This window comes from Athene noctua, chromosome 4 (assembly GCF_965140245.1).
Source record: "Athene noctua chromosome 4, bAthNoc1.hap1.1, whole genome shotgun sequence".
NCBI classification, from domain to species: Eukaryota; Metazoa; Chordata; class Aves; order Strigiformes; family Strigidae; genus Athene; species Athene noctua.
Genome location: NC_134040.1, coordinates 52314117 through 52341854, shown reverse-complemented (window position 1 = coordinate 52341854; position 27738 = coordinate 52314117). Strand labels below are relative to the sequence as shown.

Genomic DNA, 27738 nt, shown 5'->3' with positions numbered 1-27738 from the left:
TGCCATGCATACCTAAGCGATGGTTAAGAACTACCCCCCTGGACTCCTGCACTGCCACTCCTCCTGTTGGCACAATGGCATCACTTCACCTCCAAAAGATTTGAAGATTGACAAAAAATCCTGGATGCCGAATGTGCAACGTGCATAAATAGGAACCTAATGGGTGACAGACTAAGACGTTCCTACTGCATATGTTACTATATAATACTACTGAAAGCAACAATAGTGTAGGTACTGAAAATCTTAAAAAATCAGGCCATGCTATCTGTGAGTTAGGACACTAAGTCTCATATACGATGAATACCGTTATACAAGGAAAGGACTCCGGGAGTTACAGTTAAACAGTGAGAACAACATTTTTTTCCCCCATTATGGCTAGAGAGGGCTCCAGCCAACATGTCTGGAGTGACACCAGCCTTCACGGGCTTCGTTCTCATCCAGGCTCCCTAGTTTCACCCCCTTTGTCACCCATTTCCCCAAAGTCTCCAAAGCAACTGGCTTGTTATTATTGGGATATTTGTCAACAAACACTGAACACAGCTGTTAACCAAAGACCCAGATGATTTTGTAAACATTAAGTATCATGACAACCAACTCAAAAACCACGTATCTACTTTTTGTGAACTATAAGCCAAAGTACTGCCCATGTCAAACTGTTTGAAACCAGTATCTCTTTTCAAAAGATACAATGAAATTTACTCTTTCATGGCAAAGTCCTTACAAAATTGTGATGTTGAAAGGACTTTTTTTTCCTTAACCCTAAATTCTCTGAACTGTAATATTACTAGCAGTATGGGAATTAAGGGGTGGAGTCTGTCCAATCCTCTCCAAGATTGGAGATTGCACATTTTGGAATCTCAGGACGTTTTTACCTTTTTCATGAAATTAAGTTTGGACTTAACTCATGGTCTACATCCATAGCATCTGATCATTCAGATCAGCTTCTGATTTGCAGGCATTCAACACTACTGAGAAGCTGACTTGCCTTGTGTCAGCTGGGGTAGCTGGAGGCTGACGTGCCAAACAGATGATGAACGGGGTCCGCAGATGTACACCAAGAGTGAGTTTCCAAAGGGTTTCCCTTTCAGAGCCAACTGAAGTAAACACACCGCCAGGGCAGCTGGAGAAATGGCTAACTGTGAATCTTTTGACACAAGGACAACCTCTTTTATATATGCAAAAAGACCCCTCCTGATCAACAAAACAGAAAACACTAAACCAAACACAGCCTGTTTTCCTCTAACACCCATTCAACATCCTGCTCTCTGAAGGCTGGAAGGAAATCCACAGTAACACACATCACCAAGTACATGCTCATGCTGCCTGTTATAGGTGACTTTCTCCTACCTCTAGCTGCTGTAATCAATTTACAGGCAGCCACAGAGCATGCCCTGGCTGGGGAGAAGTGATTTCCAGAGGCTTCAGGCTGCATTTTGGATTACCACAACCCCTGCATGTGGGTCACTGCTGCCTCGCTGCTCCTGGGGCGCAGCTGGGGCGCAGCTGGAGTTTGGTTCAGCTCCCACAGCCTGCTCCTTGAGGGAGGAGGCGTTCTCTGTACATCTTCTGCCTGGCACAGTGGGACTGCCTGTGCCACTGAGCGTGAAAATGCAACTGCTTCTTTCTCAGCTCACCCATGGATAAGTGAGGTAGAGAAGCTCTCTTCTGTAAATTGCTCTCAAATCTGCAGGGTACAGGGTACAGCAGGGAAGGGAGAAGTTGCCTCATGCCCCCACACTTAGGAACATATTGCTGGCCTACAGGTCTTTACAGATTAACAGATGGTATCTTAGAATATACCTGACAATAAAACGGGAGGGAATTCCAACCCCAGTTAATGAATGACTGCCAAATGCTGCTCCCACTTGCAGCCACAACAGACCACAGCTGAACTATAAGAGGAGAAGGGCAGAAGTTGATAGGATTGTTCTTGCCAACAGCAAAGAACAACATGCCGTATCTGAAAGTACCTGTGTGTCATGATGCACTTCTATCACAGACGAGGTGCATCACCACAAAGCCCTGAATGCTGGACCTCCCATGCTCAAACTGACACATGCTGGGGCCGAAACCAAATGAGTTTCACTCCTGATGAGATAAGCAAATGATTTCAGACCATTAGTTCAGGGGAAAATCTGGGACCTGTGTTCTACAGTAAATGGCTCCTTTTCCTTAGAAAAGAATGCGCACACTAGTAAGAAGAAATGAAAACACTGCAACTACAAGCCAAGTGTGAGGATAAAACACTACAGTGTACAGTATCAAAAATACCGTATCTAGCAGGCTGCCGCAGAAAACTAATGAAAAATCAGGGCAGGAATTCACACAAAATTGAAACAGTACAATTCTACTGAAAAACGTTCACTTCATCTTCCTTCGTTAGGAGGTGAGGATCTCAAAGTACAGCTGATCAGACAGAAGGCAGCCCAAACTTTGTCTTTTGCTATGCAGAGAACTTTTTTGGTATGGTTCCATAGAATGAACATTCTCCATTTTCTTTGAACAAATTGTATTACACTTGTTTCTCATCAGATTACATAAATTAGCTGAGAGGGAATGGATTCAATTACAGTCCAGATTCCAGACCTCTTTAAGAACTGACTGCCTAACACATTCCTTTCATTTAATAAACTGGAACCAAATGAGGATTATATCATATAAATAATACTCCCTCGATAGGGCAATGCAATAAAATGGCAAAAATACTCAGAGGAACCACATAGATCAAATACAAGAGCCTCTGATACTACCCACCGGATTTAAAGTATGAATATCACATAAACTTCATTGTTCAATATTTTTACTTTGTATTGTGAACAAGAATCTGATACAGAGAGTACTTCAGACCAAATTTAATATCTTCTGACGGCCTCAAACAGCTAAGGAAAAAATGTGTTGCAGCAAAGTATAGATTTCTATACTTAAAAGATAATGTCATAGCTCTGCACAAGATACTAACCTCTTCTGCAAAATCCAAGTTTTACAATCTCCCAGGTAACTAAGAGTAAGTATGACCAAGAGCAAGGACTTCACAAAGCTCTGAGTGAAGCAATTTCCCAAACTGACTTTCTCATTAAGGTGGCAGCATTTTGGAACAATTTAGACTGAAATAATTACTTCTAGGAACAACCACTTTTGACAGAAACACTCACCCAGTCTTTCAGCCTGAAAAGGAGACATGCTGTCTATAGTTGGACATTTTTATACCTGACAAAATGCGTAAGTATCCAGGGAAGAAAAAAGTGTTGAAAAGATTTAGATTCAGAGCTTGACAAGGGATTCAAAGCTGAAGTCACAAAATTATTCATACAGTCAGATTATCCCCATTCACAAACAGCATTCTTGATGCATTTTGAAGAAGCTAGGTAGAAAGCAAAGAGGCAGAGGAGTGAGACTACCAAGATGAGAGAGAACTATTAAACGTAAACTTACCTGTAAAATAATTCTTTTTAAATACTGAAGAATGGCTGAAAACAGTTTTGATGACAGCCTATGTAATTACAACTTGTTTAACCCTAAAGCTGTATTTAACCTGGCATGCAACTACAGATACAAGATCCACCAGGTGAAGTTCAAATTTAAAACTCAACAGGATGTTTTTATCTACTCAATAAAAAGGTTTTCAGGGGACATGGGAAGTTCTCTGCCAACAAGAATCTTTAGATTAGTACAGTACTAGCCAAGCCTTTCTTCTGGGGCCTCTTCACACCTGTCCTCCAACTGTCCAATAACATGGCAGGCATGGTGGGAATGAAACGTGCTTCTCTGAAGACACCTAACTGATACAAAATGGTGCGCTTGACAACTCCAGTGGACCACGTGCCATGGTTCCAGGCAGCAGCTAAGTCCCACACAGCAACTTGCTTATTCCCCCACTGCTGTGGGATGGGAGAGAGAATCAGTAAAAGAAAGAAAACTCATCCATTGACATAAAGACAGTTTAACAGGTAAAGCAAAACCCATGCACCCAAGTGAAACAAAACAAGGAATTCATTCACCATTTCCCATGGACAAGGAGTTGTTCAACCATCTCCAGGAAAGCAGGACTCCATCATGTGTAACGGTTACTTGGGAAGACAAACACCATTACTCCAAACGTCACCCCCTTCCTCCTTTTGCCTCAAGCTTTCTATGCTGAGCATGATGTCATATAGTATGGGATAACCCTTGGGTCAGTTGGGATCAGCTGTCCCAGCTGTGTGTCCCCTCCCAACTTCCTATGCACCCCCAACCTACTCGCTGGTGGAGTGGGGTGAGGAGCAGAAAAGGCCTTGACGCTGTGCAAGCACTGTTCAGTGATAACGATAGCAGCACTCTGTTATCAGCACTCTTTTCAGCACAAATGCAACACACTGCACCATATCAACAACTATGAAGAAAATTAACTCTATCCCAGACAAAACCAGCACACCATGGGATACATAAATGCAGTTAGAGATTCTCTGTGGCATGACAGGGCTTTTACAAACAGCCAGTTTTTACACATGATGCATCAAGAACCACATCATTTAACCATAAAATGAAGGGTTTTTCTTTAGCCAGTGTTGAATGTACTAAGACTTCATTATATGTAGGTATAGTTATATATATTTATATATCTGTATACGAATCTCATTAACTACAGCACACACGTTCATACCTATATATAAAGAAAACAAACTAGCCTTCCTGGCATTGCATATGCTTTATCTTAACTCCCCTTTATGTTCAGCTGGAAAGTTCAAATGCACTTCTGCATATTTTACATCCTAGTTATAAAAACCCATATATATGCTCTATCTCCACCACAATTTTTTATTTTTAACAAAGATGTTAAATATCACCTGAAGCTATATTCAACAACTAGAAGGAATGAACACACCGAGCTATCCATGAAGTTTCCAGTGTACCCTGTTTTTGACACAAGGGAAGGATAAAGAGGTTGAAGTATATATTAAATGAAACTTTTTCAACTCAGAATAACCAGGACTAAGCATAACTACTGGGATACAACTGTAACACTTCTTATTGAATATGACAACAGTTATTTTAAAAGACTTACTTCTGAGTACTAATAAAATCCTAATTCTAGCAAGGACATCATATGCAAAGCAGACACAATTTTATATACACTCCTGTTCTTAATTCAGTCATAAATAGTAACTGCCTGTTCATCCCTGTGATTTAAAAGCATAAAATCAAGATTTTTGCTTCCTGTCACAGGTAGAGCTGAGATTTCAGTATCTCTGCCTCATTACTGACATCTGCTGTCCTGAGAACGAAGAACACAAAACCTTCACTAGCCCACTTGTCCCCTCCAACACTCATTCCTGCTTTCTCCCTCTGTAACACATACCAGACTTTGAACTGCATTTGCAGCAATTTGCATTACAGAAAACTATTCTCAGAAAACGGAGAAAATGCATTAACTCATTTGTACTGGACACTTTTTCACCAGGACACAGTAACTACACATGACATTGCAGCTAGTTGTTGACAGTTCTTACCTTCCAATATGTAGGAAGAGAAGACTTCCATAATGATTCACAACGCCAGCCCACTGACATTTTTACCATCTCTTCCCCCATATCCAACAGCACCTGCCTGTCATATCACACACTGTTTCAGTTCTAAGCACAGTCCCAGGCCCCAGCCCCAGGTCCCAAGCTTTGCTGCATCAAGTCTCTTCGATTTGTCTGTCACCAGCAGAAGTGCACAGACATCTCTCACACGTATATCTCTGGGCTCTCAGTCACAGGACATATTCTAAGGAAAACACATCCTTCAGTGAAAAAGCTCACTGATGATACCTCTTGTTAGTCACAGATCACACACCATCTTACTTTCCACCAGAAGACCTCTGCAGGCAGCCCACTTTCAAAGCAAAACATCGCCCAGTGGATTCTGTGGAAAGCAGGCAAAGCTAGAGATGTTCTGGCAATTGCTGCCTGCAGCTATGTGGCCTGTGGCATCTCCAGAAGTGTGCTCTTACTGATCAAAGCATGTTGCTCTTTACAGACGCCTCATGGTAATGAGCAATGCAGACAGGTGAAGGTTGTAATGTCCTGGTTAAGTTTTATGCTCTGGACTAAATAAATCTGACAGAGACCCTTCTTAAAGTTGTTCTCCACAACTAATTCTGATGCATGATGTTTGCCTTTCAGTGAAAAACACTGTCTTAAGCTATCTTTAGGATCAAAAACATTAAAATCTTTCTCTATATATTTCCTAAATGCAAATAAATGGAAAAAAAGTCAGGATAAATACCTCAGATCAGTGTTCCGAGGGAGAAGTCTTTTCTTTCCACTGAAGTAGACTTCAAAATCATCTGTTGTCAGTCTGTGTGCATAGTCGATATATGCAGATACCTCCTGGCGATGAGAATTTAGGTCACGAATGAAGATTATGGACTGGAAAACAAAAAGGCAGCCACAAATGAAGAATAGAAGCATATATATGCGCACAGATTTCCATTTAAAGACATATTTAGAGACTATATAAATATTTTCAACTTCACTTGGGCCAGGCTTCTGTTAGGAGTTAAGACACTTAAAGTACTCCATATTATAGCATATTCTTAACACAAGCATGGCAGCAGTGCAGTTAAATATAAATGCAGTGTCATGCAACATGACCTTGTGTATTCCCCATGTCTCCTGCTGACACTTCAGAAGGGTTTTACCACAGATCCTGGGCCATATCTGCCAGCCCCATGCACATAATCCTGAAGTAGTTTAATACCATTGGACACCTGTTTTTAAGCGAGGGTGTTTGTTTGGCCATTCTACATTGCTACTGTCCATGCACTTATTACTGGACCAAAGTAGGAAGGATGAGAATGTTATTTTATTTGGGATGCACCTCTACAACCAAAGTAAAACTTGTTCACCTTAATATTCGCAGACTTTTAGCTTTTCAGAAAGATGACAGACTGGAAACTGGTTACCATACACCTCTCTATTCTGTGCTATATCCAGAGAACAGAGCAGACTTCACCAGCCCTCTCTCTTGCAAGGCAACCCCTGTATTGTTTCATTCCTAACATCTAATGAGTTCCAGAGCAAAAATCTGACAACTTAAATACAAGCAAACAAACAGCAAAACAAAATCTGTGCCTAGAAATAAAGTTGACTAAAGCAGGGTGCCTCCAAGTAGGAGAACAAATTACCCATTTAGCTGTTGCACCTCCATGAATCAGACCTGAATTGAAGGTGGCATCAAGGCATCTGGAGGACAGCGGCACATTCAGCAGCAGTTCTGGCTGCAAGAGATTACTTTCTGCTTTAGGGTTGTAACACTTGGAAGAACGTCTCTTCTGCTGCCGAGATGTACATCACACAGGCACTGATGGGATGGCTTTCTACATCACTTGTTGCTGGAACCCTGGTTCCCATTTACTCTCTACTCCTTCTCTGTTGCTTTACCTTTTATTTTCTAACTGAACAGAGAATAAGTTGGTCGAAGGCAATTCTTTTTTACACACTACCACAACAAAAAAAGTAAAAAGAACTAGTAGGATGAGTGTGGACTTGCAAGACAGAAGGGGTTTTGCATCCTGGGATCCACATAAGAAAAACTAAATGCTGAGTGTACAGATTATTAGGTAGGTGAGGTATAACAGTATTTGTTAGCTGTACATATTTGTTTTTACTCAACAGAAATCAAGTGATATTCCTTTCTTGAATGTGGGGAAATGGAAGCAATACTACATGGAACTCTTTTAAAAAACATTTCTTATTTTAACAGCAGCAGATTTCTAGAGTGTAATAGTTTATCTGGCAAGCCTTTGTTATACTTGAAATATGTTTACCTTTTCCAATTTCACACTTAATTCCATCAAAACATGTGTTAATCATTTTGCAATTTTGTACCATCAATATCGTTGATAGGATGAGCCAGAAGGATCTCCTTCAGTACATCTGACTATCTTGAAATAAGTCTCCTCCCTATCCCCAGCACCCTGCCATTTTGAACAACTGATTTATGTGTCTGGAGAGCCAGGTAAAGGCAGATACAAGGCAATGAGAAAAATATGACTGTCCCCAGCACAAAGTAAGGCAACTATATGCTGCATCCACACTTAGATACAAGACCAGGTGTATGTCATGCATCTGAAAAAGGGATTCATCGTCCTTCAGAAAAGCTAGTTTTAAATTAACGCCTTGCACAGTATGATCTGGTCATTTTAAAAAAGCTGCCAGAAATTACAGTATTATCCACGATTCATTTCTAATCACCTATAAACATTCATTCGTTAAACAATCAGCTTGAATTTTCTTGTTATTCTGAACTTCGTGTCACACCTTTTTGCCCCTCAGAAGCCCTGCACAAATTTGCGCTCTTTCCTCCCAAAACACTAGAGCTCTTGACTGAGAAGTAACTGAAAGAGAGAATAAAAATATCATAAAACCCACAAACAGGAAAATCTTTTCCTAAAAGCCTCTTTATTACTCTTTTGATTTGTCTCCAACACAACAAATCCTATTAAGCACCGAGTTTGTGCTTTATATCCACCTGTAAGTTTACAGGAACTTACATGGCAAAAGCTGAAAAAACTTTAAGATGGGCTTTGAAAGGTATGCTTACATATAACTTTTGGGCCTAACAACTGAACCTATTTAGAACTGGGGTAAATTGACATAATTACTACAATTTAGAATAGAAATAGAAATAGAAATAAAAATAGAAATAGAAATAGAAATAGAAATAGAAATAGAAATAGAAATAGAAATAGAAATAGAAATAGAAATAGAAATAGAAATAGTTGGAAGGGACCTACAATGACCATCTAGCAAGGTAGAGTTCCTTTTCTTGCTTTTCTGGTCAGACACTAGAGGCATACAGAAGTGCGGTGTTCACAAAGGACCAAGGAGTTCTTGTAGTTTCAATGCATTAAACACAAGAAGCAATGCTGCCTTCAGCACTAGCACACAGAGGTGTGAGTTTGCTAAAAGCCATGGAGTTGTGCCTAATTGTTTCAGACATAAATTTGGCTCATAAAAGCGTGCAGATCCCCCCAGCAAACCACCAGTGGAACCAATGCTTTTGAGAGCCCCACAGGGAACTCACCTCTCTTGCTGGAGATGAACCTTAATTTTGCCAGTCAGGAAATGCATACAAGGACATGTTCCCTAGCTACGTGCAACGAGGACACAAACCAATGGATTCACAAAGCCTTGGCTGTATACCAGGCCTGGGGACTCACCCAAGAGAACAATCAATACATATTGTCTTCTGAAGTTTAGACACATCTCAAAAACATGGCCAGTGCACTTGGAGTGAAGTCAGATGTTATGCTCCTTCCAGTACTGGTGTTGGAGGAGGCAGCAGGAGAGGCGTGTCTAAGGCCAGTGTTCCAAGGAGTGTTAGCAAGTAAGAAGATGGCTACTGAAAATGGTTTGAGAGCTGCCTCTTACCAGGTAGGGTTTTATCCAATTCACATACAAGTTTAAGGAAGTTCTATGTAAAAAGCTCTAACTCTTCACTGGTGGAACAAAGGGAGGTTTAATCCCAGAGAGAAGGGAGATATAAAATCTACAGGGGATAAAAATAAATCTCTCCATATATTTACAATTATTTATTAGATACTTATATGAATACAAATCTCTCCATGGGGTAGAGGCTAAGACAGTGGATAAAATTCAAGACTGGCAAACTGTCATTTGGAACAGAATAGGATTCTACATTGCCCTGCCTATCTTTCTCACTTTCATCTCCAATGGTATGATTTTACAGTAGACAAATACTGTGGGATGCCAATGCTCTGATTATTCCAAAAACATTTGCATCTACTGCTTCTTATAGACAAAAGCAGAACATTTATAAGGAGCTGCACTTGGCTACACTAAATACAGGGACTCTTTCTTCAGGAGTGTATGTATGCCATCCTTGGAAAAAGCTAATTCCAACCTGTCATACTTCAAAGCAGATTAAAGAAACCCAAAAACTACTGTGAATAACTGCAGGAGATATGGACACGCACACGACCAATATGATCAAGCAATGCCAATTTATTGAAGGTAAGCAAGCCCTTTTATAGGTTTCTCATGTGCACGTGAACGGTACGTGGTGCAATCCTTATGATTGGACAGTTAGCCTTGTCCACGCGCTTCAAGCCTTCTCCCGATTGGATCATTCAAATGTCTATCTCCGCCCAACCCATCTCCTGGAGTTGGTTGCTGAGTTCTTTGTTCTATGTCTTTGCCGAGCGTGCACGTGTGTAGGATTGCTCACATGTCCATTATCTCCCAACAAATAACCAATTCATCCAGGCATTTACTGATTTTCTTCACTACATGGAATATTTGCACAATTCTACTGCCATCATTGTTTGCCTTTTAATGCACAGCCCTACCAGAGCATTCCAGTAAGTCTGTTTTTCTCACCCAACGATCATAAAAATCAACTAAAAATTGTCACTGGCTTCACCTAGCCCAAAATCAGGTCCTATGCTATCAGTTAGAAACACTGGAAGTAGCACAGTTAGATGCGGACAAACACAGAAAGAAAATCAACTTCTGAGTATTTCCAGCACAAGTAGAAACTTGAAGCACTGATGCATTTGATTTTGAGTTCAGTGCTTGCATTTTTTTTTTTTCCCCAAACACTAGCAGTTCAGCTATTTTGGATACTATTTGAGGAATTTTTCTATGCCAAACCTAAACTACAAAACTTTTGCAAGTTGTACACCATGGTACATGTTGCTTCCTATAAATCCGTATATTCACAAATATTGTATGTACTATGTGGGCATTTTGTTCATGGCACACACACAACCAATCACGAAGATCCACTCCAGCCTCCTGCACACAATTCTAATTTGAATAGCAACCTGAGGGCTGTTTCATTGGACTCATTCAAAAGAACGAAACAAAACTGTGTGATCCTTGTGTCATGCTCCAAATCCACAAAAGAAAAAAAGCAAAGCCAGAAAAGCTGTTCAGGCAGGAAAAATACAAACACAGCTTTCCTTTGGCCATCATCTGCAAATACTGCAGATTAGATTTGCACACACATTAATGCCATTATAGACAGTTAAGGGAGTATAAAAGGATTTTAGAAGAGACACAAATTACATTGACCTGCTGCTTGCAGTTTGCTTATACATCACGAGCTTTAGGCAGAGTAACAGTACAACCCATAACTGGACTGCTTTGGGTATTGGGTTTTCCCAGGTTTTGAAGCATATTTTTCAAGCTGTGCTTCAAAAGCTGCTAAAATAATCTCCTTAAAAAGGTGGGAATGTGCAACCACAAAGGCCTTCCACATTTATCTTTAAAGGAAACAAACTATTCTGTGCACAATTTCCACACGGTATCTGAGAAAACATTGTCTATCTTGGAGTCTAGTTCCATTTGTGAACTTTTAAGTTGTAAGAAAAAAACCGAAACACCACCTGCCAATGATTCACTCCTACATATGTTACCTCGTGCATGGAAACATGTTTCCTAAAATTGGTTTTGATTCCCAACAAGACCTTACCACAGATACAAATGCCAGGACTTGCCCATCATTTGGGGTATATTTGTATGCATCATGAGACAGGTTCAGCATTTAGCAAAGAGAGAAGACCTGCTTCCACTGACACTGGCAAATGCTGATCAGACTTGTCGGGTTAGAGAAAAATTTGTTTGCATTTTTTTCTTATTTTGTTAACATTACCAGAAAGAATCCCATTCCTCACATTAAGCTAAATCTGGCTCTTTGAAATATTCTGCACCTGAAGAATCATTTCTCTCTGTTTTGAGCACTAGGGTGGAACCAAGGGACCTCTGTTACCAAACCTCCTCTGTTACCCACTCTTCTGGAAGAATTGGTACAAGTACATGCCCTGCATTGCCGTAGGGTGGGGTTAGTCCGACCTGTGGTCCTAATCTGCTGCTGAGTAATGCTGCTTATGAAAGAAAAACTACTGATACAGATACGCCTTCCAAGAAAGACATCAAATTTGTGATAACTCCCATGTACCAGAAGGCTGGGTTCTTTTTTCATAAAGTGATGCTGCAGACAAGTTCTCCAGAGCTCAGTCCTTTTTTCTGTGCTAGCAAAGTGTACAGCAAGGGCTAACATTGTTTGTAAGACCAATTAATATCCTTAGGAGGGGGGAAAAAGGACAGGCATTTTTTAGAGATTAAAAGGTATGGGTGTCAGTTATCTTACAAAAACTTTTAGCTCTCCTGAAACTCTTGCCTCTCCTCTATCTTTAGAGCAGAACATTCCTACTCTGAAAGAAAACATTTTAATACAGGCTTTTCTTTCAGCACCTCCTGAGCACAGTTTGTGGGCACATCCTACACACTAATTACATCTGTTTTTTAACTGTATCCAAGAGCTTTGCTGGACTAAGAGCCATGAAATGGCAAATAAAGTAGAGTGTGCCATGATTCAGCTTTCTTTGAAACTATGCAATAGAGATGGTGTTCAAGTGCAGTGTAGCTGAGGAGAGAGAATATATGGGAATATGAAGAGACCAGCCCTTCTGTCTGGTGAGACAGTCTAGTAATGCAAGTCCTTTACTAGCATGCCAAACAAAGGGAGATGACAGGAAAGTAAAGACAGACAATATTTAGGAGTCAATTACTAATTCACTGAGTAAGTTCTTTTCATGTGGACCATATCACAGGTGGGGACCCAGGGGAACACACACAATTAGGCTGGAAGGGACAGGCGTAAAATACATTACCAGTTGAAATATATTTTTAATGAGTAGCAATTTATTTTTGTTGTGCAGTGTTTGGCCTTATTTGCCACCTGCAGATCATGTTACATCTAATAGAAATACCAGTGGGCAACAGTAGTCAGAGAAAGGACCTCACCTCTCTATCCTTAAACCAGATGCTATTACCATTTCTGCTTCACAAGTAGGAATAAATTGCTGACCTGTTCTTTTGGCTAGCTGGGAGTAAAAATAGCATAAAATATAGGCTTACAGGTTGTGATTTACCTTCTGCACAATTTGATTTTGGGTGAAGGGGATGGGGTACAGCAGAAATATGTTGTCCTTTTAGCAGAGAGATTGAACCACCACTAAAGCAAGATTAGAATCCTGTATTTTCATCTGGAAATACCGTTCTCTTATTTATGTTAACTTTGAAATGTTTCTAAAACTTGTAATATGTCTGAAATGACTACAGTTTCCTTCTCCTATGCTCAAAAAATGCCAAGCGGGTTTTTGGGAAACACACATCTTTTACCTGCCCATTGCTATATAAAAGAACCATCACCAAGGACTTTGAGAGTAAACACTGGATCACACCAGCCTTTAGTCTGCTGTCTTCTCATCTATCCAAAATAAGTAGGATGTAGTCTAAAGGTCAATGCAAATAAAAAAAAAAAAAAAATTTAAAAAAAAGGAAAAAAGAAAAGAAAATAAGAGATCCTTACACATGCTCACACAAATATAAAATACATTTGCCTTGGGTTTTTTCATTACTTAAAGTATCTTCAGGCTCTGACTGTAGGAGTTAGATAGCAACTCTATACCCTTTCTCTGTTCAGCACCTAAATGCTGGATTCCAGCCCCAGAGAACTCCACCTGGTACTAACCTGGGACACCAGAGCACACAGAAGTACTCTCAGATATTTTATTTAGTTAGTGGAGACAGAGACAAAAAAACTGTGCTGTAATATAAAGCATTATGTGCTGCACCTTGTACCAAATGGTAAAACTCTTCAGAGGTTCACAGAGACCTAGCTCATGCTGGCGTTGGAGTAATACTGAGAGCAGACCACACAGCTGCTAAAATTATTACTCAAGGCCCAACTCAATTGCCAGATAAGGTGGGATAAGCAGATGACTGCTGTGCTGAAGGACTTAAGGCTAGACGGTTAGCGACCATCTGTATTCTCTGCATTTACATGCCAGGCTAAGGGCATCATTTGCAGCATTCAGGGAAAGTTTTCAAGGCAGAGGCACCTCAGAAAGATCCTGAAAGCGAGCCTGCTCTCACCTGCCAGATACTCTAGATTCAATCCTAGCCCTGCTGCGTGCAGCCTGTACTTTCATTTTTTTTGTTTTCTCAAAGACCTCTACAGTTTGAGAATTTAAGAAGTGTCCCGCTTATTACAGTAATTGAAATAAGCAGTTAAGCTATGCAAAATGTGTTTGTTTGGGGCCAAATTCTTCAAGTCAACTATGAGTGCCCACTATTTTAATCTGTTCGTCCAGTTACCTTCACATTTATGCCCTGAGAGCAGCCCTTGACTATTCAAACTGCTGGGCCTTTGCACAAATGGCTAGGTACCCTGTCTCACTGAACGCCAGCCTCTGGCCAGCACAGCAGCCCCGCAGAATGGGTGGAGGAAGCGCAGCCTAGCTGCTGCGCTGCCAGCGGTGATGGTCCTCGGGGATGGCCATGCGGTGCCATCCCGCAGCAGCGGCTGGGGCGTGAGTCACAGCTCCACAACAGAGTTTGCCTTGTGTAACAGTTCCCTGTGTTCCCCTGTTGTGGTTCTGGGCATATTTCAGAAACACAGGCATGGAGACACATATACACAGAGTAAGCTAACCAAGCTTTTTTGAACCTGGGAACGAACATTTGTGGGAAAGAATGGCTGGCCAAGAAGCAGATGTTCTAGCTTTCAACTCTTCAGGAAAAAAAAAAAAAAAAAAAAAAGAAAAATCTGGTTACCCTTCAGAAGAAGAAATGTTTGCTATGTATGTGAAACATGCGCTTCCCAGTCCCTTACTGTTAAGTGTTCAGCAGCTGCTCCAACTGGAAGAAGCTCTGTGGACTGTGAATTTGCTTATCTATGTAAACAGGGTGTTGCCTCAGTTTGAAAACAATATTCTGGCTGAGAACAGCATGCTGAGAGTGTGAGTTTAGATTAATTCTCTTAGCATTAAAATAAAGGAGCTTATTAAAACCAGAAGAGCACACAGAACCTAAAATTTGCTCAGACATAGCAGCAAGAAGTAGCCACAACCCTTGAGTTGAGCTAACATAGAACAAGGCACGTTTTCCTGGCAGAGGAGCATTGACTCTCCAGGTCAGTGAGGGATAGTTACTGCGGATAATGTTTTGAGCATAATTAAGAGACCTAAAGAGGAAAGAAGCAGAAGTATGAAGTCAATTGCCTGTATGTAGGGGGTGTGGAGAAGAAAAATCAAACAACAAGAAACAAGACAGAAAATAAAACCAAAACCAAAGGCCAGTTCAGGATCCCCCACCCCACCTGAATTTAAGTGTAGGACTGGGGAGAGGGGGGTTTGCTTCTTAACTGAGACCTATCAAAAAAGAGAACTGCAGATGCTTCCCTGAAACCTTTTTGGAAAGTCAGTTTTTGTTTAAAGCTAGTGAAGAACTACAAGCTTTTAGTAAATTCAGAAACACAAAACCAAAAACCAATTCAGTACATGAAGAGAGAAAGCTGAGGGAAGAACACCCAGAAGAGCTGCCATCTCAGCCTTTTAATGCTCTCTCAAATGAGGAAAATCTTTTTTGAACCACAATCCCCACTTAAGGTAATGGCTGAAAGAATGACTTTACTACGCCTTGCTGTACACCATGGTAGGACATCGCCACATCACAACTGCCATGATGCCATAATAGGCAAAATGAAAACCAGGGGTTTTCTAGCTGCTTAGGATGACACTTTAGGCCTGCTACAGAAACTGAGCTACCCTGTGCTTCTTCCAAATCCTTCTGCCAGGCTCCAGCATACAATTTTTCCATGGCATCCAACTGAGAGACAGGATGAAGGATTTAGGGGATTGTAGGGCCACTGTAGCTCCCTGTTGTTACTAGGGAAAAAGTGCAGGCTGTGCACCTACTCTAATGTTACAGCCACGGATGGCCTTGCATGAAAAAAGTCTGGAAAAAGAGACTTTAAAGAACAGGGAAACCTTCACAAAAAGGGTCCTTTGTTGATCAAAATCTTCAAAGACATTTCACTTTTTTAAAATAGCATCTTTGAAACTTTTGGTAAAATAAACTGCCTTGCAGGTAAGTCTGTAGTGAAATCTACCAAAATTCCTGGATGGTTTCACCATTTTGTCAGTATTTGCTCCATTGCCGAGCTGTGCTTGAGCTCTACTTATATTGAACTTTCAAACTTTCACCAGTTCTTGTTTTTCTCAGCTAAATGCCGGTTCCCCCCCCCCCCCCCATTTCAGTACCGATGTTAGCACTGAAAGAAAACAGAAGGAAAAAACGACCACTGGCTTCTTCTCTCATTTTACTTCAAATACATCAGCTCAGAGTGTGTTTGATAGTCACATATTTCATTGTCAGTGGTTATTACACATCAGCAAATATATATGTACATATATTCCAAATCATTACAGATGATGCTCTATCATAATAACTTTGATATGAAACCTCAAGCATCCCCAACAGAAAGTGTCTCAACTATAGAACCACTGGAAGGAAAGCTGACTTCTATCTCCCAACTTTTCTCAAAGATGTCTGAGAATAACTGTATTCCTGGTGCCTGAAAAAAGCCCAGACAGAAATCTTCCTGAGCACAGAGTGACAGCAGCGAGTAAAACCCACTAGCCTGGACTGCTCCAGCCCCAGCTGCAATACAGGGGCCCCAGAGGCAAGAAGAGATGTTATTAGGACACAAGGCTGTGCAGGAGCCCATCAAAAGCCACAGCAAGGGCTAGAGAGGCTAAGATAACCCCATTATATGCAAGCAACAGGTTTGGCAAAGGCCTCCGGGCTAGTTGCTTTTAACACCAACGCCAATTTTTGTAGCTTCTAAGTGAACAGCAATAGCCCAGTCTGGCTGAATGAAGCAGGAAAGACATCTTTCCTGGGTCAAGACTACCGTGGCTATACAACATGTCCATTACACCAGAGAAATGATCTTGTTCTGTACCCTGTCTATATAAAAACCCAGAGAACTGTACACTAAATGCATGCTACCAAGTCTTGACAAGCTCCACTTCTACAATCCATCCATAACAAGGACACACAAAGGCAAAACATTACTTCCCACTTGTTAAAGGGGATTTTCTGGCTGATGGTAAAGGCAGTGGTCTGATCCTGGGAAAGCTCTGTCCTTGGGTCACAAAACCAGAAAACCAGCAGACTAAAGTCCACCAAAATCTGTTTCTGTCACTGAAAGGACTAGCAGTATGTGTCTGGCAAAATACAGAACAACAGGGCAGGTGTGTAATGCTGCTTGCTCAACACAGTATCCTGAACCCCATCAACCTGTAGGTCAAGCACATCCCAAACCAGGTGTTTTTTAACCTAGGGTGTTCGTAACTCTTCCCTGTGAGCTAAAGGACGTGTTGTAGGTCAGACAGCAGAAGCTGTTGCAAGAGTAGCTGAACATACAGTCAGTTCCAAGTTTGCAAAAGTAATCATGGGTTTGCCACTCACCCACGGAACCATAGGAAATGAACGTGAAGAAATAAATGTAGAAATTCAAGGTATTTTCCTATCCAATTCACTGAAAACACAAATTTCTATTTATCTTGCTAAAATGTACAAAAACTGTATAATTATTAAGACAGATAAACCATTAGATAAACTAACAAAGATATTTCAGCCTGAAAAGTATGTGAGAAGAAATACAGGCTTTTTTTTCCAAAAATTTCAATGTTCAAATGTCCATAAATATTGCTTAAGGGTTTTAGGGTGGGGCTTTTTTTTCAGTTTGCTCTCTTGTACCTGGACCATCAGAAGGGCATAAAAGTATTTTCCCTGGCAAACATCTAATTTATGAATAAGTAAGTAGGTAGGCATGAGAAACTAGAATAATAAGGGTATGCCTTAAAGTCAGTGAAAGAGACTGCTCAAAGCCTGCCCAAATATTGTACCAACTGGATTTCCATGGACAAGCCTGCCCCTGAGACAACAGCAACGCCACACAGAGGGCCCCTGTATTCACATCTTCGTCATCCTTGTTCTTCCTCTGACGGAAAGAAAAAAAATCATATATTTTCTACTAACTGGCCAAGAAACCTTTCGGGCCCCAGACCTGTCCTGCTTGACTTTTTCTCTGACCATGTGTCTGTATGGACACCCAGCCAGGAGAAGCCTCCCCATGGCACCCGGCCCCGCGAGTCCTGCAGGATGAACAATCCCGCTGTGTTCAGCCATGCCGCAGGTGTCTCGGGGTGTCAGCTGCCTGCTATTTATTATTGGTTTACTGCATACAGGGAGGCAGGCCAGGCCATCACTAACAACTCTGTGCAAATGGGTCAGGGAAAGGAAAATAAAGCCTGTGCAGCGGGAACCTTTAGGGGCTGGTGTTTTGCTGGCAAGGCCTGGCCTTGTTCCTCTTTAGGTGCTACTTAAAAATTGCTACTTGTTTGATTTGGAAGTGACTTCACATAGCTGGGGCTGTGCGAGACATGCATCGCAGGGAAACCAGCTGGAGGCAGGTGTGCTGCTTTTTTATTTCAAGTCGTACCGGAGGAACACTTCCTCTGCCCAGTTCTGAGGGGTTTTCTTTTTAGAAGTCTGTTTAAATAATCTGTTTTCCAGTAGAGAAAAATTACTGTAAAAATAGTAAAGGATTCATTTGCATGTCTTTGAACTTGGGGGGTTTGTTTTGGTTGTTTTTTTTTTTTTGTTTTCATTTTCTTTGAACAGGAAAAAAAAAAGACCTCTTACAATTACATGGAAAAACATAAGCAAATAATTTTCCAAATTCCAAATATTTTCCTATTTTCCACTGACCTAAGAATAAAACACAATCCATGCCTCCCATTCAGTGCTGATAATGGTTGCAGAACTTCTTGCAGCTACATTTTTTCTTGGGGGGATTATAAAACGGGGCTCACATGTAGCTTTGGGATTAGATGAATAGCTCAACTTCAGCAAACCAGATGTCTCCAAAGGCTCTGTTTAAGACATGGCCGAGAGAGCGTGCTGGCAGTGCGAACAGAGTGCAAGCATCTGGTCGCAGGCCTGGGGACTGCAGCTGAGGGAAGGTCACATAGACAGGCTGTCAAAAACATCCTGGGAAATTAAATGAGGAAAGCAGATCTCTCTGCTTGCACTGCTGGATAAGCAGAGGCAGCGTGGCCTGGGCACCACACAGGGCTCTGGCTGGGTGTGCACAGCCAGCGGAGTGACCTGAGCATCCTCCCCTGGATCAGGGCTTTGTCTCACAAGATGTGGAGTCCGTCTTGGCCAGCAAATCTACAAAACTCAGCATTATTTTGTTCTCAACAGACACAACCTGTGTTCACCCCAGGATGTCCCACTGCCTTGGCAAACATGATGTTTTGACAACCTACAGCTCCAGTCATTGAGGCAAACCACAAGGCCAGAGCTACGCTGGACTATTCTGCTCTTGGGTAACAATCCCCCAGAGTGATTTACATTAAGAGACTCTGTTATTTAGATAAGTCCTCCCCTAAGAAGATACATATACACATTCACTATGATACCAGAATGTCCTTGCTTTGTATCAGGCTACCTAGCTGCATGGGAATCAACAAACACCTTAAAAAAGCAACAAGATGCATGGAATTTAACAGCTTTGCACTTGAATAGCAAGGACTGAAATGAATACATCACCCCCTGTGCTCTGGGGTCATCTTCACTTCCATAATAACAACTTCAAGGCAGTGATCCTGCTGACACAAGCAAGCATTAGCTTTTCTGAAGCCTCCCCTTACTACTCCTTGGCCTTTTGGACAGCTGGAAAACAAGCTATGTTTGGCAGGTGCAGAGGGGCTGACTGGTGCTAACATCCACAACCACTTTCTTCTCCAGAAGGAGCAGAATGAGGTCTTTCCTGAATCTATTCACACCAAGGTACAAATGGGCACGGTTTACTAAAATTGGTAAAATGTCACTTCTCTTGATGCCAGTTCTGATGAAACCTAGGAGAGATGAGAAAGGCAAAGGAGAGAGCAAGTAGAAATCAAAAACTACAGGAGGAACATACTCTAATACAAAACCCAAGAGGGCTGAACTCCAGGTATGATGACAACAGATTCTAGTAGCTGCTATGGGGTTCACGAATGTTTGTGATGCAATAACATACATGCTTCAACTCTCCTTAAGTTATGAGACCTGAAGGACCACTGCAAAAATTCCTGTCAGATAGAATAAGCATTCACTGATGGCTCAAGGTTTAAACAACATGGTTAAAAAACAGCTTTACTGAGGTCGTTTAAAACAAAACTAAGATCCCTGGCCCTAGAGAGCTGCACAAAACTTGAAAAGCAGCTCAAACATCCACTAAACTCCTCAAGCCTCCACAAAGGGAAAAAAACTCAACAAAATGAACAAAAGGAGAAAGACAGGAAAAGAAGTAAAATCAAAACAAAGTGAAAGTGTCTTGCTTTTAATGTATGAAAGTTTAGATGCCTTTGATCATATAAAAGCCTACTCATTTTTTCCTGTCACCAGGCACAGAAGTCAGTTGGGCTGTTGATTTTGAAATCCTGATTAAAAATAGGGTTTGATGTACATCTACCTAACTCTACATGATCTGCTCAGGGTATAAGACTTCTCAAAGGCACCACCTCTGACTCCACAGAGTTTTCTCCAACTCGAGGACAGATCAAGCCCAACCTGTGCTGCTGGGTCCCAATCCTAGGTCCTGCACACCCACCTGCAGCTCCTCCCTTCTAGCCAGGCTTCTCTGAGAGAAGGATTTGCAATCCTAACAGCTTTTTTTTATTATTATTTTTTTGGTAAGGAGTGACCTTTTTAAAAAACCCACCTGTCTAAAGAACACTCTTTCCTGATATTTGTCAAGGGTATTTGAACAGATTTGACTGTAATGCATGTCATGCCTCCAACCATTGAACTGGTCGTTTCAGACTTCCTATTTTTTTTCTTTTTTAAAATGTCATTTACTGAAACATTCATAAAATCCTCTTGGCAGCCTCAGAACTTGAACTTCAGCTGTATACCCTGTGTGTACTTAACACTGGCACTGCTGGAAGAGACCAGGAAGAATTTTTCAGTTTTGCATCAGATCGGTTATAGATTCATTACTTAACTTCAGGGGAGGAGGACAGGCAAAGGGTTCATGAGCTTGTGGTTCTGCACAGGTGTGGGGCAGTGATTAAGCTCTGAAAGGACTCGGAAGTTTGCAAACTCTTCAGGGTAGGAAGCATTTACTAACATGTATTGGTAAGCTGCAGAAGTTGCTCATGGATTTTTATTAATAAATACCAAATCTAATGCCCATAGAAATGGTACACCGAGCATGTGACACCTTTTTCCTGACACTTGCCCTGGGTAAGCCCCCCAATTCACCTCTGTTCTCAGCAATTGCTGACATATTCTGAGGAAGGCATATGCAAGCAAAGCTGGCTTTCAGAAAAAAATAATTTCTCTCTTAGCATTTCTGCTAATAAGATTATTAGTTATGTAAAGCCTATATTTAAAACATATATACTTCAGTTACTTTCAACACCACTGAAATTCACCTGCTTCTGTCACAGGGGAGAGAAACCAATCAGTCCAAACAAGCAGTGGGTGCAATCACAGTATGTATGAATAATCAACAAAAAGAGAAGACAGAACTGGGATTGAAAACAAAGCAGCCTAAACTGACCAAACACCCCAAGAGATCATGTTTAAAACAAAAACCAAGGAAGAAACTTGAACAGAAACTTACTACTGACTTTCAAAGATGATGGCCTGACTTCTTAATTGAGCCTGCCTGAGTTGAACTCGGTGGACAACCTTTACCACATAGGTAGGACAACACATGGCACTAACTACTTTGGAACTGGCATTAAATCTGCACCAAACTAGTAAAAGTCTCTCAGCATGCTTAGCACTTAGGTTAAGTCGTCATTCTGAGGTTGAACTATTCCTTATCCACTCACCTGTGGTATCTGCAAATGCTACATACCATGAAAAATACATCACAAGCAAAACCTCATACTCAAATCATCTCTGGGTTTGACTTGAAACTTGTAAAAATCACCAGAAAGATTCCTCTCTGCTGCAGAAGTCAGGCCAAACTCACATCTCTTCTAGTCAAGTGCAGAAATGGCACCTCAGGAACTTCATTTTATCCACACTTGTGTTTTACACTTGTGGGTTTTTTGACAGAGGACTTAATTACTCTAGGAACAACTCCTCATATGGTACAAGCAAACCAGGCTTCCTCACTGAGTACTTTCTGACTGGCACAGAGCAATTACTCCCAGTTTAAACACACATTTTACTCCAGCCAGTGCGATGCTAGTGTGGCAAATCCATGTGCCCAGTTAACAATACAAGCTGAGACATGGCACAGTCCTGCAAAGCAGACAGACTCCATAAAGGTGATAAATCCTTGAGAAGTGTAAAGCATCACATCAAATAGCAGCAGAGACTGGATTAATACCTATGCACTGAAAACATGCTGCTGAGAGCTACGTTAACTTAGGGCAGGAGTGAAGTGGGTGCCATTTGTAACAGCAATGGTTAATTTAAAAAATGTCTCCGTGGCAAAAAATCTGAAAGGGCTGGTTACAGAGACTTCGGGGGCCAGGGAAAGCTCTCATTTGAGAGCCTTTCCCCATACCCCTGCAGCAAACATCCCCCAGTTTCTTAGTTTGATTTGTTTCACTAAACTCCCACTCCAGCCTGGGCTGGCACAAATGCCATGTCCCTCCTGCCACGCTCAGAAGAACACCCGGCAAGTACATCTACCAGTAAAATCACAAGACAGAGATTCCTTCCCATATAATTACAGGGTGGTGCCACCATGCAGATAGCTTCATGCAAAACTTCAGCAGCCCACAATTAACCAGAAGAATCCTGCAGCAAATGTGGTTGGAAGGGAAAGAAAAAAAAGACACATTTACTCTAAATTTGACAGAACTGCCTATAAATAGCTATAGGGCCTTGTCAAGCACATCTTTGTTATAATTTCTCCTAAAATATCATGTCAGTGGGATTTAATCCCATGTGCACATTTTCTATTGGAGAATAGCCTCGCTAATACATCTTAAAGATGTCTCATTGCTCTCTGTCTAGCATCTGGAAGGTATGCACATGGATTTATAAGGCTTATGTGAAGCATAAGTCAGTGGTTAATCCATTTGATTGTAAATCATGTGACTATGTACTGTGACCACATTAAAACTCTGCCATCAATTAAAAAAAAGGGAAAAACTACAGCTAACCTATAATTCTGGTTGACTGAATCAAGCCTATTCCATGGACTCACACGCATTTGGTCCCAGATCTGTCGTACGAAGGAGATACTTGACAGTCACATCTTTAATGACTTACATATGTAGCTCATAGGGCTGACAGGATGAAGACTTTTCTCCCCTTGATAGTTAGTTGCTTGACAAAAGAAAATTAAAGGAACCTGAACACTGGCATAATGAAGGGTACCAAAGTTGAAGAGGTGACTTTTATCAGAGTTACAGCCTTAGACTAAAGAGGGAGCATTGCAAGTAAAGGAAAGACTTAAAAGTCTTTGGCAAGACTTACAGTGACTTCATGCCATGAAGGAGGACCAGTGTTTCACTGAAGGCAAGTTTGAAATAAGCACTTTGGCCCACTACTACTGTATGCCAATACCTTCTTGCCTGTCAAACCTGAAGACTTAAAAGACGATCTGCATTCCATTTTTTCTAGCATTATAAGCATCTGTACAGTCAATCTGCCAACTGAGCAAGCGGTGCAAAGTCTCTCTTTAAACACAGGCCTTCCAGCCCTCATGTGCATGATCGCAGCTCCTTGACAACCCACAGGAGAAGAGTGCTGATGGGATTATTTCCCACGCACTAGTCAGTAAACCCGACAGGCATAACCCATGGCTGGCATGCTGCAGCCTCTGTGATGCACTACTGGCTTTCTAGACACCACAGATCATCTGGGACTTGCACAGGGCTCTGGAGATCAAAGTTTGGGCTTTCCATCCAAAGGCCCCAGCTGGACTTCCTCTCCTGTGGCAGACCAGCTCCTTCCCAAGCCCTGCTGGCTGACCCTTCCTGCCACTGGGCTGGGAATGCCTGGGGAGGCAACGCAGAGCCAAAACTGCTGACAGCAGAATCGCACCTTGCTACCCTTGGAAAGGAAAATTAGTTTTTCCTAGGAAACATGTGCACCACAACTTGTCCCTGGCTTCATGCTGTGGCTCAGCTAAGGCTGTGCAACTGGCACCGCTGAACTGTCCCCTTGCTCATTCTGGCTGAGTAGCCTGAAATGAAGTGGGCCAGAAACAAAAACTGTCATATCTATCTCACAGTGTTGTAAGTTACTTACTTTCAGCTATCTTTGACAAGTATTTCCTGCCCCTGTCCAAATTTCAGTGCTCCACCTCCCCAGAACACGTACTTCTAGGCAAGCTACTATCAAAAACTGCAGCGTGTGTTGTGCTGCCAACTGGTTTCACTGCAGAAATGGAAAGCGAATTCGTCTCTGGAAGGGGAGTGTGGAAAGCAGTGGGAAGTCCTCTCTGGAGGACTTGGTTCTGAGGGTTTCCCTTTCACATCTTGATGATTTCCTCAGAGGTTCTTCCAAAGACGGCAGTACTCCAACATCAAAGCTGGAGGAAACTACACTGCTGTGCTTCTGTTTGGCTTCCTTATCAGAGCAGCAGAGTGCCACAGAATACTCAAAGCCTCACATTAATTAAACAACAGTGTCACTAAGACAGCAATCATTATGTAAGACTCTATTTATGGAAACATTGTTGCTTTTCCGTGGAAAAGACAGATGACTGAAGAAGGAAGAAAGAAGGGAAGGAGAAGAGATAGACATTACACTATATCAGTCCCTTAAATACATAGAAACAAATCTTAAACTGATTAAGTCTCCCCATCAAGCCTTTATTTGCTGGGAAGAATCAGGTTTCTTAGAGGGAAACAGGCTTTCAAATATACAAAGAAACAGACCCACACACCCCCTTCTCACAAATTACACCACAGCATTCCTTTCTAATCACTTTTAGAATTCAGTCAAATATGGCCTGATTTTTCAGATTCGGTTAATAGTCATCATACATATGGTTGCACTGCTTTGGTGAAAACCAAGGATGGGTCTGTGTATGTATGTGCACAGTAGCAGAAAAGCGTTGCCCTCCTGTGATTTCTTTCAAGCTAATTCACAGATCTGGCCCTCTCTTCCATGTGTCTGCCTCATTTGAAAACCCCTTGCTTTCCCCTTGCTTCTCTGTTGCACTGTGGTTCTCTTTCTCTGTTGGTAGCTTTTATTTGCATTTCCTAGTTATCTGCTTAATCTAGAGTACAGGAAATTGGATCCTGGCCCAGTAGTCATATTTGCATAACACTGTTTCCATTTTCTGACTTTTTTAATTTTATTAATTTTCCAGGCCCTTTTGACAATCCAGTGGAGACCTGGAAGGAGTTACCATGACGCCAGATTTCACAGTTTTGTGGTGAGGTCTGTGGTACTTTGGTTGCTCCAGCACCTACAACACTGATTAATAAAACTCTCAGATTTCATAAAAAGAAGCCAATAACCTTCAGCCTTGGAAAGGACAGCTTGGAAACTTGAACTAATGTTAGGGGTTCAGCAGTCAACAGCTAAATTATGATTACAAACCTGTCCTGATCATCAGTGTGCCTCATCCCTGGACTGTCTGCACATATTCAGCTTGCATGAACACGACACATTTGACATCTTCCTAAGTTGTCTTGTGTGGTCTACCCCTTATATGGAAAAAAAAAAAAAGCCTAAGTAGACCAGAAATCTTCTTGATAAAATAATATATCTACATGTCTAATGAAATCCAACTGGTAACTCCATTTAAGTATCCCTGTCAGCAGGATTTCCAAGGCACACCCTGCTTGCTTATATTGGTAAAACTCCTCAGTCAATCACTTCAGCATGAAATACAGCTTAAAATAAAAACTATACATTTGAAAAGACAAGCAGACAAAAGGTATCCTAAGTGGCCAAAGGTCCAGTTTAAAAAGTAGCTGATTTAATAAGGAATGCTTCCAAATGTTCAATAGCTTGTAGAAACACATCTGAAACCATATAGTTCACTTTGCATGTGTCCCTTTGCCCTTATATCACTAACATCATTTGTTCCTGATGGATTATTTTGACTTTGCTTTTACTTCTCATCTGAAATCATAATCCACTTGTTGATTGGTGCAGGCTATTATTTCATGTGAGAAACAGAGTGTTTGAAGTCTCATCTGAAGAATCACAGCAGTAGCATACAAAACACTGACAATTTTAGGAGTTGCTTTTTATGTCAGGAGCCTCAGAGAGCAAACCAAGAGACGTGAGAGATTATAAATTAACAAAGTAGAACAAATTGGAACTTGGGCATATATTGCCTGATATTTTTCAGAAGGTCAGTTATTCTGTTAAAAAAATAATTAGAATTTTTTTTTGTGGTCTGACTTGCCTGATACTTAAGTATAAATATTCACAAGAAATGCTGAAATAGCCATATGGGTCAGAAATCTGTTTGTTTTGAATGGGTTGGGGGCACTCTGCTGCAGGCGTCCCAGCAGTCCCCCAAACACTGCTGGCTGCTGCAGAAGGAACTGGTGTTTTCTGAGGGAAGCTGGGCAGCATCCCACCAACAGTCTTCTAAGCCCTGGTAGGACATGTCTGTGCAGATAGGACACAGACAAATTCCCACTCCTCACATAACTGCCTTGCACTGAAAGCTCAACGGAGGCAGATGCAGCAATGGGGATGATAAGATATCTCTGGAGGCTAAACGAGCAAGCAAAGCAGAGTGTGAATGTCCAGGATGGGAACTGCAGTGAACGGGAGGTACCTTGATCTTCATGGTGAGTTTCTCAGATTTACAATAAAGGAGAAGAGTCCACCTGGATAGCTGCTGCAGAGCTGTAACTGGACTACAAACACCCAAGTAAGCTTCCTTTCTGATGTTTTTTCAAGCACTCATAACTGTACTTTTAGACCTTTAAGGTGCTTCATGCCAGGCATGAGCACACATTCAAGTACTGAGGCAGCTCGGTTCCAGTGTAAAAGGGCAGTTTTTAAAAACTGAGCAGTCATCACAACATAAGTACTATAGGGAGGTCAGGAAGCATCAAAATAAATGGCTGGACTGAAACTGAATGTATGAAAACAGTGCTATCAGATCCTGAGCACTTCTCAAAAACTGTCTTATTTAGGAAGAAGTTAAATTTTCCCGGGCACCACTTCTAATTGAAAATTTGCCCCACATTGATCCTAAAAGAGCTAGTTCAGAGCAACTTACCTGATCCTAGTTTCCTTCCTTGTAAGAACCTCTTTAGCTCTTTGAAATGTTCATTAACAGCTGTACCTTGACATGCATTCCCGACAGTACAACAGGAAAGGTGGCAACCTCATAGAGTAGCAGGAAATACCTACCGCGGAATTACACATCAGGATGTTCTTGATGATGTTCTCTGATAGTTGTTCCCTGGCACCTTCTGAATAGATTTTCACATCAAAGAATCACTAATATAAATATACTCTGTTTACACTGCTCCTCAAAAATCATTGTTCAGCATCTTCTAAACATCTATAAATCACTGATCAGGCCAACTTCTGACCCATCCAGATTCCAAGTTCAGAGTTCAAAGCACATTCTCTGATTCTAGTTAGATCGCTAACTCTTAAATCAATGTAATGCTCCAGCTGACACACTGTTGAAGTTTTTTAAAAATATGATAGCTTTAAAAGGATTTCAGTGAGGAAAATGCCCAGCAGTCCACTGGTCCTAGAAGTCCTGTAGAGTAGAACTACATTAAACAGCCCTTCAACTTTGAACAAGAGCCTCACAATCTAGTGCATTTGATTTAAAAATACTGATGTTTAATTAAATCATGTACTAATAAGAAAAAAACATTGCAATGCAGCTAGGGTAGGAAAACAAAACTTTCTGAAACACAATCACAAAAAC

The 27738-nt window shown here is 41.3% G+C and overlaps 1 protein-coding gene across 1 annotated transcript in view; it reads right to left on the bottom strand.

The window, feature by feature from the left end:
• CFAP299 (cilia and flagella associated protein 299) overlaps positions 1–27738 on the bottom strand; it is a 224212-nt gene that overhangs the window by 22560 nt on the left and 173914 nt on the right. The window contains exon 4 of the mRNA XM_074904445.1: positions 6247–6389. Within this exon, the coding sequence (XP_074760546.1) occupies positions 6247–6389 (143 nt within the window). The remainder of the gene's footprint in view (positions 1–6246; positions 6390–27738) is intronic.